Source organism: Haliotis rufescens, unplaced genomic scaffold (assembly GCF_023055435.1).
Source record: "Haliotis rufescens isolate VD_foot unplaced genomic scaffold, xgHalRufe1.0.p SCAF_21, whole genome shotgun sequence".
NCBI lineage: Eukaryota > Metazoa > Mollusca > Gastropoda > Lepetellida > Haliotidae > Haliotis > Haliotis rufescens.
Window position 1 is genome coordinate 8,713,850 of NW_025963902.1, and position 12,199 is coordinate 8,726,048.

Genomic DNA, 12,199 nt, shown 5'->3' on the forward strand with positions numbered 1-12,199 from the left:
CAGAATAGCTGCTGTAGGAGAGGAGAACAGAATAGCTGCTGTAGGTGATAACAGCATGATGGTGTTAAACAATGGTACACCCGTGTCGTGTTCATGTCAACGTTCATGTCATGCTTGTCATGTTCATGTCAATCTTCATGTCATGCTTGTCATGTTGCAGTCCCTGGAGAAGATCATGATGGAGACGCGGGAGCCCCTGGAGTGGCACTTCAAGCAGCTGGACCACTACATGGGCCTCAGCTTCCAGTTCAACTTCAACTTTGCTCTGGTTGGACATTTACTCAAAGGTGGGGATTCTGTAATATCTTGTAGCTGAGAATTGTCATCTTGCGTGTTGCCATGATTATGAACAGGCCTGGGTGGCCCAGTCATCTAAGGCTCCGCAATGCGCTGTGCAGAGTTGCATCCCTTGGGCACATCAGAAACCTATGATTGTGGGATCGAATCCCTGTTTGACATGATTATGTTTCTAGGTTTGTCAGCAACATAACCACGCTTGTGATTTCACCAAAGTAGTAGATGTCTGAGACCTATGTCACCCCGGTCTTGCCTCCCACATAAAACTAACACGCCTCGTTATAACTCGAATACTGTTCAAAACAGCATTAAACCAAACTGACTCTGAACCAGTCCTCCTGTTTTCAAGTATATTGTGATTTGAAGATGTAGCTGGCCTGTATCCCAGCTGAGACCATTTCAGTTTTTTTTCTGTATTTGGATCTGGATTTGACTGATTGGTCATGTAATGCAATCTTTTCTCTGTGTCAGGATTCCGACATCCATCCCCCACGACTGTGTCCCGGACAATCCGCGTCTTGCATCAGCTTCTCAGTATTACAGTGAAACCAAGTGTCAGGGACAAGTTTGAGGTGACCACACAGACTGTGGCATACCTTGCAGGTGGGTAGTACTGTGTTGTTTGTGTTGACTGGAATAATCTAGCAATATGATTCTTCGACCTTTTTAAAAAACTTTTGGAACACAGATCTGCTGACCCTATTTTCCTCAAACTTTGGAAAGAAATAAAAATCCAAATTTATAAATACTTTTTCTGTCGAAACGTCGCACTCACAAAATTATTTTGAGATTACTCAGTGTTTAAAAAAAATGATCAGATGTAGAACATATGTTGCTCAATTTGACATACATATTCCGCCAACTTTTTCAGTCAAGAAATTCGTTGCATAATATGTCTAGAGTTATGTCCCTTGTGCTTGATACACAGACTTGCCGAAATTAATTCCCTTTTTCTTCCGAAATAAAAGATATTGTTATGCTCAAGTATGTTTCATAAATTGTTTTTAAATATAACTTTGCATAAATAACTACATTGTGAATATATTAACTTGGTCTCGTCGCTATATGGCTGAAATACTGACGATGCGACGTTAATTTTAACTCACTCACACTCTAAAACAACAAAAAACAAATCTTCCAGTTGACAATGGCGCTAAAGATTGCAATTTCAATTATTTTTTTCTGCTCGTACAGGTAATATTTGTTGAAATTTTTCGTGATCCAGTTTTGAAAAATAAACATTTGATGTCTTGCTTCAGCCTTAGTGTCGGTGTCAGAAGAGGTCCGCAGTCGGTGTCATCTGAAACATCGGACAGCCAACTATATGATATCGGAGTCCCCATCAACAGAGAGTCTGAATACTGAGCTGTCCTCTTCCCAGGGGGTGTCCCCCTCTGCTCCCCCTCCCACCACCACTGTAGTCACACCCCCTCAGAATGCCCCGCCCACGACTGCCTCCACCCCTCTCCCACGGAGACAAAAGAGCTGTGACCTTCTGGACCAGAATGCAATGACGGCAGCGCGTATGGGGAAGAATGTGCAGCTCACGCAGAGTCAGGTAGGTGGCGCTGTGTTGCTGTGGCTTGCTTGCTGCTTGCTAGACTAAGCTAGTCATGTAGATATCGTAGAAAGGAAGCATGATCTATCAGCATCACGGGCAGATTGAGTAGAGCTAGAATGTACTACACAATGTAGTGTGGGCTTGGATTGAATAGCAGGCTAGATAGTGAAGGTTAGTGATGGTAGAACACAATGTGAGAGCATGGCCTGAATCTAAAGGCTAGATAATGTCTAGTATGGATCTAAAGGCTAGATAGTGGAGGTGATTGATGCTAGACCATATTGTTAGAGCTTGGCCTCAATCTAGTGGCTAGATAGTGTGGCTGAGTGATGCTAGACCATAGTTAGGGCATGGCCCCAATCTAATGGCTAGATAGTGTGGCTGAGTGATGCTAGGCCATATTGTGAGAGGTTGGCCTCAATCTAATGGCTAGATAGTATGGCTTATTGATGCTAGACCATCGTTAGAGCATGACTTCAATTTAATGGCTAGATAGTGAGGCTGATTGATGCTAGACCATAGAGCATGGCCTCAATCTATCTGCTAGATAGTGGGGCTGATTGATGCTAGACCATAGTTACAGCATGGCCTCAATCTAATGGCTATATACTGAGGCTTATTGATGCTAGACCATAGTTAGAGTATGGCCTCAATCTAATGGCTAGATAGTGTGGCTGATTGATGCTAGACCATAGTTAGAGCATGGCCTCAATCTAATGGCTAGATAGTGAGGCTGATTGATGCTAGACCATAGTTAGAGCATGGCCTCAATCTATCTGCTAGATAGTGAGGCTGATTGATGCTAGACCATAGAGCATGGCCTCAATCTATCTGCTAGATAGTGTGGCTAAGTGATGCTAGACCATTGTTAGAGCATGACCTCAATCTAATGGCTAGATAGTGAGGCTGATTGATGCTAGACCATAGAGCATGGCCTCAATCTATCTGCTAGATAGTGGGGCTGATTGATGCTAGACCATCGTTAGAGCATGACCTCAATTTAATGGCTAGATAGTGTGGCTGATTGATGCTAGACCATATTGTGAGAGCATGGCCTCAATCTAATGGCTAGATAGTGTGGCTGACTGATGCTAGACCATATTGTGAGACCTTGGCCTTAATCTAATGGCTAGATAGTGTGGCTGACTGATGCTAGACCGTAGAGCATGGCCTCAAACTAAGGCTAGATAGTGTGTCCGACTAGGGCTAGACAACTCTTGTGGGCATGACCTGGAATAACAGGTTAGATAGTGTGTCTGACTAGGGCCAGACAACTCTTGTGGGCATGACCTGGAATAACAGGTTAGATAGTGTGTCTGACTAGGGCTAGACAACTCTTGTGGGCATGACCTGGAATAACAGGTTAGATAGTGTGTCCGACTAGGGCTAGACAACTCTTGTGGGCATGACCTGGAATAACAGGTTAGATAGTGTGTCTGACTAGGGCCAGACAACTCTTGTGGGCATGACCTGGAATAACAGGTTAGATAGTGTGTCCGACTAGGGCTAGACAACTCTTGTGGGCATGACCTGGAATAACAGGTTAGATAGTGTGTCCGACTAGGGCTAGACAACTCTTGTGGGCATGACCTGGAATAACAGGTTAGATAGTGTGTCTGACTAGGGCTAGACAACTCTTGTGGGCATGACCTGGAATAACAGGTTAGATAGTGTGTCCGACTAGGGCTAGACAACTCTTGTGGGCATGACCTGGAATAACAGGTTAGATAGTGTGTCCGACTAGGGCTAGACAACTCTTGTGGGCATGACCTGGAATAACAGGTTAGATAGTGTGTCCGACTAGGGCTAGACAACTCTTGTGGGCATGACCTGGAATAACAGGTTAGATAGTGTGTCCGACTAGGGCTAGACAACTCTTGTGGGCATGACCTGGAATAACAGGTTAGATAGTGTGTCCGACTAGGGCTAGACAACTCTTGTGGGCATGACCTGGAATAACAGGTTAGATAGTGTGTCCAACTAGGGCTAGACAACTCTTGTGGGCATGACCTGGAATAACAGGTTAGATGGTGTGTCTGACTAGGGCTAGACAACTCTTGTGGGCATGACCTGGAATAACAGGTTAGATAGTGTGTCCGACTAGGGCTAGGCAACTCTTGTGGGCATGACCTGGAATAACAGGTTAGATAGTGTGTCCGACTAGGGCTAGACAACTCTTGTGGGGATGACCTGGAATAACAGGTTAGATGGTGTGGCTGACTAGGGCTAGACAACTCTTGTGGGCATGACCTGGAATAACAGGTTAGATAGTGTGGCTGACTGATACAGGAGCAGAGAATGAAAACCGAGGACACACAGATCCGTTGACCGGATTAATAAGAATGTAGCACTTTGAGCATGCCTGTGTAGTGTGGATCTAGAGCAATACCTGTACTTTGAGAGTTGCCATGAAGATTGTAGAGGTCTTTCAGTACCTCAGTTTATCAACGTGGTGAAACTGTTGTGCATGTCTCGATGATAAAACAGTGTAATTTCAACCCTGTGAAAGTAGGACTTCTGCTATTACTGAAGTAATACATACAGGTTTATACATACAATTTGAGTGTCAGATCACCAGCTGATTATTATGAGATTTAGTTCATGAGGATCATTTTTTGCCTACATCTATACTGAACACAAAGAAGTGAGGGATCATGAAATATTTTTATATACCGTACACATTTAAAGAAACTCAGTTTCCCCACAAATATCCCAAGAAATATTCATGGTCCCCAATTAAGTTTGTTCAGTATGTCGGTATAGATCTGTCGATTGTTGCAAAATTATTGTCATCAGATCTCTAGATATTACTTTTCATAGTAATTAGCCCTAGGTAAATGAGAAATGTGAAAACACAGTTCTTACCTGTATTGTTGAATGTATTTGTTGCTACAGCTGTCAGTTAAGCCATAGGACAGCCGATTCAATGTGAGGCTTTATGTCTTTGTCATGGTCTCATTTAAGTAATAAATAGACCTGTGAAGATCTGGGCTAGAATAGGTCTTCTGCAACCCATGCTTGTTGTATGAAGCGACGAACGGGATCGAGTGGTCAGAGTTGGTGACTTTGTTGATGCATGTCGTCGTATCTCAATTACGTATGTCGATGCTCATGATGTCATGATGGTCCTGACTTGAGTGCAGTGTTAAACTACAAGCAAACAAAGTAATAAATAAAAGGAGAAACATGACTTACCTTTAAGAAACTTCAAGTTACTGCTGCAGAAAAATTTCTTTTTCTGCTACCAGTGAAATGAATGACATTTTCATCTCAGCAAAGTTCAAACACCTGTTGCAGGGCAAGAGCGTCAGCCTTGACCTTGATCAAAATTCACGGCCGCCGCTGACGAAATTCCGCAGCAGTTCCATGCCAACGCCAGGCAGCAACAAGCTGGAGTCCTCCAAATCAGCCATCCAGCAGCCGCGCAGTGGGCGGAGCTCCGTGTCCAATGAGAACAACGTCCTCCTGGATCCGGACATCCTCATGGACTACCCCACACAGGCTCTTGTCCTCACGGTCCTGGTAAGTCTCTCTCTGGGTGGCGCTGGGGTAGCCGTGGGGTTAAACAGGGTGCACACAGATTTTAGAAGAGCTTTAATTTAACCATGTCCGATGAAAAGTGCTTGATTCTGACATTATAAATGAAAGTGCTGGAATTTTATTTTTGACAGTTGTTGAAAAGTGCTGGAATGTGAATAAAATCTATAACAAATTTGCTACTGAACATCATTACCATTCAAGTTTCAATGCATTGTTTGCTTCCTGTCGCTTAAGAAAGACTTATTCTGTGAGTTATAGGTTATGTAGGTAAATTCCATTGTGCAATGTATTCCTAGGTAAAGTTAAATTAACTTGAGCGGCACTTGAAACTCTAGACTGGTTCCCAACCTGCAGCAGACCAAGAGGAGGTTCCGTGAACCTGTCATTGTGTTTTAGTCATGGGAAAGTGTGTTTTTGATTGCGGTTGCATTTTAAAGTACCAATGGGTCTATGAAACAAGGCATTGTGTTAATGCTGCAAGAAGGAAATTGATGTTGATACAATGGGGGAAAGTGCAGAATTTGGGCATTGTTAAATGATAAAAGAGCCCTTGAAAACAAATGTTATATCTTGCCACGATACACATAACTGATTCTCATCAATGTCAAGTGTATATTTAAGTTTATCTGACATAGATCTGATTATCCCTATCACATGTTGAGTAGTGTAGAATGTGGTTTACTACATGTGTTGAAAACCAATGTTATATCTTGCCACGATACACAAAACTGATTGTCATCAATGTCAAGTGTATATTTAAGTTTATCTGACATAGGTCTGATTATCCCTATCACATGTTGAGTAGTATAGAATGTGGTTTACTACACGTGTTGAAAACAAATGTTATATCTTGCCACGATACACAAAACTGATTGTCATCAATGTCAAGTGCATATTTAAGTTTATCTGACATATATCTGATTATCCCTATCACATGTTGAGTAGTATAGAATGTGGTTTACTACATGTGTTGAAAACCAATGTTATATCTTGCCACGATACACAAAACTGATTGTCATCAATGTCAAGTGTATATTTAAGTTTATCCGACAAAGGTCTGATTATCCCTATCACATGTTGAGTAGTATAGAATGTGGTTTACTACATGTGTTGAAAACCAATGTTATATCTTGCCACGATACACAAAACTGATTGTCATCAATGTCAAGTGTATATTTAAGTTTATCCGACATAGGTCTGATTATCCCTATCACATGTTGAGTAGTATAGAATGTGGTTTACTACATGTGTTGAAAACCAATGTTATATCTTGCCACGATACACAAAACTGATTGTCATCAATGTCAAGTGTATATTTAAGTTTATCTGACATAGGTCTCATTATCCCTATCACATGTTGAGTAGTATAGAATGTGGTTTATTACACGTGTTGATTGTTTTCCCTGTTTCAGGCAACACTTGTTCGGAACACAACAGATGAGAACGAGACTAGAATATTGTACGAGTATCTAGCTGAAGCCTCAGTCGTATTCCCTAAAGTCTTTCCTGTAATGTAAGTTGCAGCTGCTGTTTAATCGAGTACATTAGTTGGTAGAGGTTAACATTAGGGCTGGGACAGTTCCAAATTTACTACCGGGTACCCATCCCCCTATTACCCTGATACCCGCTGTAGGTCTCAAGAGGTAGGTACAAACTGTCCGATTGAGAAAAGTTTGACCGTAACCCTGGCAAAAGGTGTTTAGGTACACTTATAAAACAATCTGATGTATACACTGAAGAAGACTGAAGTTTTATTTTTATTGAAACATATTAAAGTCAGAAGGAATGGACTTCGTAGTCGGAAACATAAGTGACTTGTAGTTTAAACGTACAGTTCTAGTTAATTTTGTCTTTAAACAATATATCATGTGTCTAACCACGGGTCCGGGTAGTCCTGTGGGTACCCAGGTCCTACTCATTACTCACCCTACCCGAGTTACCCGAGTTACCCGTCCCAGCCCAAGTTAACATGATTTAAAATACTAATGAATATGTATCACAATATGTTTGGAAAGAACTGGTATATTGCATATTTTAAAATCATTCATGTTGTCATATTGTTGGCAAAGTTGAGATAAGTGACAAGACGACTTAAAATTCCCAAATTGAATTAAAAAATTACTAATTTCTCAGAATTTACAAAAATAACAGCATTACAAAAATCGAATTTTGAATTATATCACGACTTTTTCCAGTATGCCTGCCAAAGGAACATAGTTTGAAATCCTAGATAAATCCCAGCTCCAACAGTCGAGAATGTAGACTTAATCACAGTCTTCCATTTGTTACAGTCACAGTCTCCTTGACGCAAAGATAAACAATGTTCTGTCACTGTGCCACGACCAGGCCATCCTCAATGCAGTCCAGAGCATCATCCAGAACATGATCGCCTGTGAGGATGCCTCCCAACAGCAGCTGTCCTACCTCCAGAGTAAGTGTTGTCATGGTGATTGTGGGTTCGAATCCCGGTTTGTCCCGATTATGTTTCTAGGTTTGTCAGGTTTGCGCTGGTGGGTTTCACCAAAGTGGTAGATGTCTGTGATCGGCATCACTTTGGACTTTCTGTCCGACAATAAGTCTTTTCCATTTAGCTATACCAAAAAGGTGTGCCCATCACCCCAGTGGATCAGCACCTATAAGCAGGATCTCTGTTTCACTGTGGACCCATGAACACCTGTTGTAGAATAGGTCTTCAGCAACCCATGCTTGGCATAAAAGGCAACTATGCTTGTCGTAAGAGGCAACAAACAGGATTGTGTGGTCAGCTTCGCTGACTTGGTTGATGCATGTCATCGAATCCCAATTGCGTGGATCGATACTCATGATGTCAATAACTGGATTTTTTGTCAGACTGGAATATCGCTGAGTGCGGCATTTAACAACAAAGAAACAAACAAACAAATATGGTGACTAATTGCGCACGTCTTGTTTCAGGTATTGGTTTTGGAGGTTTATGGAGGTTCGCTGGTACATTCACAAAGGTGAGCTGACATCGTTCATGATGTTCTGGACAAACGTTATGACAATGTGTTCAAAGGAAAGCAACAGGCTTGAAAATTTCGTGTTTAATGTACATCTTAAAATAATTTGAAAATTCATTAAATGTCCTTTATTAATGGCAAGATGGCTTTCCTGGGAGAGCTGGTTGTCAGTACCCCCTGCTTGATGTATGACGCGACACAATTGATTGGGTAGTCAGGATCAGTGACTTAGTTGATTGAATGTCATCCTACTCCAATGGCGTGAATTTGTGCTCAGGATACCAATCACTGGTTTGTCTGGTTCAGACTGACCCATGAAGATTCCGGGGTAGAATAGGTCTTCAGCAACCCATGCTTGCCATAAAAGGTGACTATGCTTGTCGTAAAAGGCAACTAACGGGATCGGGTGGTCAGGCCCGCTGACTTGGTTGATACATGTCATCGATCCCAATTTCGTGGATCGATGCTCATGATATCAATCACTGGATTGTCCGGTCCAGACTCGATTATTTACAGACCGCCATCATATAGCTGGAATATTGCTGAGTGCGGCGTTAAACAACAAACCAACCAACCAATCTGGTTCAGACTAAAGTAAGGATATGGAAATTTTCCTATATTCTGTAAAACCCTGATCGAGTTGCACAACGTCGTCATATAGCTGGAATATTTCTGAGTGCGGCGTTAAACAACAATCAACAACATCCAGTTGCACGAAATAGTGTTGGTCCTTTGACAATTGAAAATAAGTGTCATAGTCCTGGTGGTTTGATTGGTTTGTGCTGGTGGGCCCTGGCTGAAAGTGTTTTTTCAACCCAGGCACTTATATCTCATACCTTAGCAAGTTGCTGCTTAATAAGAAGAATAAGAAAAAGTGCTCTTGATCATTGGGAGGGTTCACGGATGGCCCAGTCGTCTAAGGCACCGCGATTCGTTGTGCAGAGTTGCTTCCCTTGGCCACGCCAGAAACCTATGATTGTGGGTTCGAATCCCGGTTCGCCATGATTATGTTTCCAGGTATGTCATCGCCATACCCTGTGCTCGTGGGTTTCACTGAAGTGGTAAAGGTCTGAGGCTTTCCTCCCACATTCAGCTGACATGCTGTGATATAACTGGAATACTGTTTAAAGCGGCATTAAGCTCACCTGACTCACTCACTCACACTGTACCATTGTCGAAATAAACTGAATGAGGACTTAGAACCCTATTAGTTTGGACCCTGTTGTTGCAGAACCTGTCTTTCTGGTTGGTTACTGACACGGCGTGATATAACTGGAATAATGTTAAAAGAGGCGTTAAACCCAACTCACTCACTCACTCACTCACTCACTCACTCACTCACTCACTCACTCACTCACTCACTCACTCACTCACTCACTCACTCACTCACTCACTTGATCATTGGCTGTTAGACACAGATGAGATTGGAGCTGTGATCTGAAGTGTTGATAGCTGTAATACTCCTACATGCGGTCCAAAGCATGTGTTCAGTTACCCATTGTTTTCTTTACTCAAAAATCTTCTATAAAACTTTGGAGCATGGGTAACCTATTTATCTATAGTACCACGATTTGCTGCACAGAGTTGCTTCCCTTTGGCTTGTGATCTCAGCACCATAACCATGCTCGTGGGTTTCTCCCGATCAGTGAACATTTACAACCTGTATGAATGGTGGCTTGTGTTAAATTGCCTCCGAACCATTTAATGATTCCCATCCAGTTAATAATGTCCAGACCCGTGAAGATCCGGGTCAGAATAGGTCTTCAGCAACCCATGCTTGCCATAAGAGACGACTAATGGGATCAGGTGGCCTGGCTCGCTGACTTGGTGGATGCATATCATCATATCCAAATTGCGTAGATCGATGCTCATGATGTCAATCACTGGATTGTCTGAGTGCAGCGTTAAATAACAAATAATGATGTCGACTAAATGATGTCCATTTGTCTTTTTCAGTCCTCGGGCAGCAGTGACACAGCGGAACTATTTGTGAATTGTTTAGAAAAGGCAATGATGGTTGAATCATGTCTCCCTGGTGATGACCTTGACATTCTCAATCCTTACCCAAGCTCTCTGGGAATATCCTCCAATCTGAATCTGTCTAGTTCCATGTCAAGTCTCAGTGTGGGGAGCATGCACTCCCCGACGGACAAGGACATTGTAGACAAAAACGGCACCAACGGCGGAAGGATACGCCATGCCTCTGCAAACAATCTGCCAACCAAAAATAGAGCAGGGAGTTTTAAACAGAAAGAAAAGAAAAAATTAATGGAACCAATTGAATGAGATGTTGATAAACACTGAGGTTGACTGTGATTGGCTGATGGCCACTGATGTATATGAAGTGTAGTTGTAGACAGGATATGTGAGTTGTTCATTGGTTGATGGAAGTCATGTGACATTAATCATGAATTATGATGAGCTTCTGACAGTGAGGTGGGATGATTCAGAGGCTGTGATTGGCCAAAAGCTAGTCATGTGACTTGTGGACGCTGTGTAAGGTATCTGAAGGTTACCGCGACTGCCATTGTACGCGAACTGTCGGAGGTAGCACGTTACCTGTCGTGGAAATCCGATTCTTGGGACCAGAGGGATGTGGCGAGAGATCCATAGCGATATTTTAGCTGAATGAGTTTCGAGAATATTTATGTGGGGAGTGTGTGGAGAGAGTTTTATGTACAGTTTATCAATTTTATTTTTGATTGCAGATCTGTTGCCATTGCCCATGTAGAAAGTAGATCACAGCAACCAACATATTCATAACCTGGACATAACACATGTACATTCATTGTCAATCAGCCATCGGAAACTATGCTATCGTATGTGCTGCTTTACATCAGTCAGTAAATGTTATCTGTTAAACATTTTTTGGGTTATTCCTATAACTTTTACCAAAAAGAGATTTCAGTTGAGTTTTAATCAATTTAAGATGAACTTTTATCCAGTCCTTTTATTAGTCCGAAAATGGTATTGATACATATCTCTGTTTTTAAACCATGGAACAGGATAGTGATTGTTCACCTCCTCTCATAGATGTCTGTACAGTTATGATCTATTTTAAGAGATTAACTATATTTTGAAATGAAAGATATCTGTGATATTTAAACACAATGCTAATTCTTCCAGTTTCGAAATTCTATAGAATATAGGCTATTGAGGGGGCTCGAAATCCTGAAACCTACATCGATGCTATGAGAAACAACTATTGATACAGGGTTAGACACGGACACTCGTCCGAGACAAATGAAAATCCAGATGCACAAATTGTTGTCTTTCAAAAACTAGATAATTTGCATTGAACACTTGTCTGAAATAAGCTGCTTACTGGTTGCATATAACAAATGGCTTCTACCTCTGTGATGCATCAACTCTAACACATGCTGTTCAAAGTCAGATCCAGAGGGGGGTGTCCAGGGGGTCCGCACTCCCCCCTTTTCTTTTATGAAAACCAATATAGTACATGTATGTTGTAAGCAGTAACATTATCCGAGAGAGGTTTTTGATATTTTGGACCACTCCCTTTTTAAAATTCTGATCCGCCCATGCTGGTGGAATAAGAATCCTTTATGTGCACAAATTTGAAAGTTAAATGAACACGTTTTATTTTTCCCCCAAAAATAATTCTATAAAGACACCTGCTTGTTTTTGATGTATTTTAAAGAAATAATTAATGTAGATTTCAGGAATTCTGCATCTGGTGAGTATCTGATGCGGAGGCTGGTCTTGCTGGTTTTACTTGGTTTATTTATCTAATCCAAAAGAATGGGTGTAAAAGAAACTAACTAAAAGTTAACACAATATACTTTTTTGAAATTTTAGG

At 41.7% G+C, this 12,199-nt stretch overlaps 1 protein-coding gene across 1 annotated transcript in view; it reads left to right on the plus strand.

Moving 5' to 3' along the window:
• LOC125382919 (neurofibromin-like) overlaps positions 1 to 11,989 on the plus strand; it is a 46,256-nt gene extending 34,267 nt beyond the window's left edge. The window contains exons 25-32 of the mRNA XM_048401217.1: positions 161 to 287; positions 769 to 900; positions 1,557 to 1,855; positions 5,156 to 5,380; positions 6,811 to 6,911; positions 7,690 to 7,829; positions 8,333 to 8,379; positions 10,336 to 11,989. Coding sequence (XP_048257174.1) covers positions 161 to 287; positions 769 to 900; positions 1,557 to 1,855; positions 5,156 to 5,380; positions 6,811 to 6,911; positions 7,690 to 7,829; positions 8,333 to 8,379; positions 10,336 to 10,665 — 1,401 coding nt within the window. The 3' untranslated portion in view covers positions 10,666 to 11,989. The remainder of the gene's footprint in view (positions 1 to 160; positions 288 to 768; positions 901 to 1,556; positions 1,856 to 5,155; positions 5,381 to 6,810; positions 6,912 to 7,689; positions 7,830 to 8,332; positions 8,380 to 10,335) is intronic.
• The last annotated feature ends 210 nt before the right edge of the window (positions 11,990 to 12,199 follow it).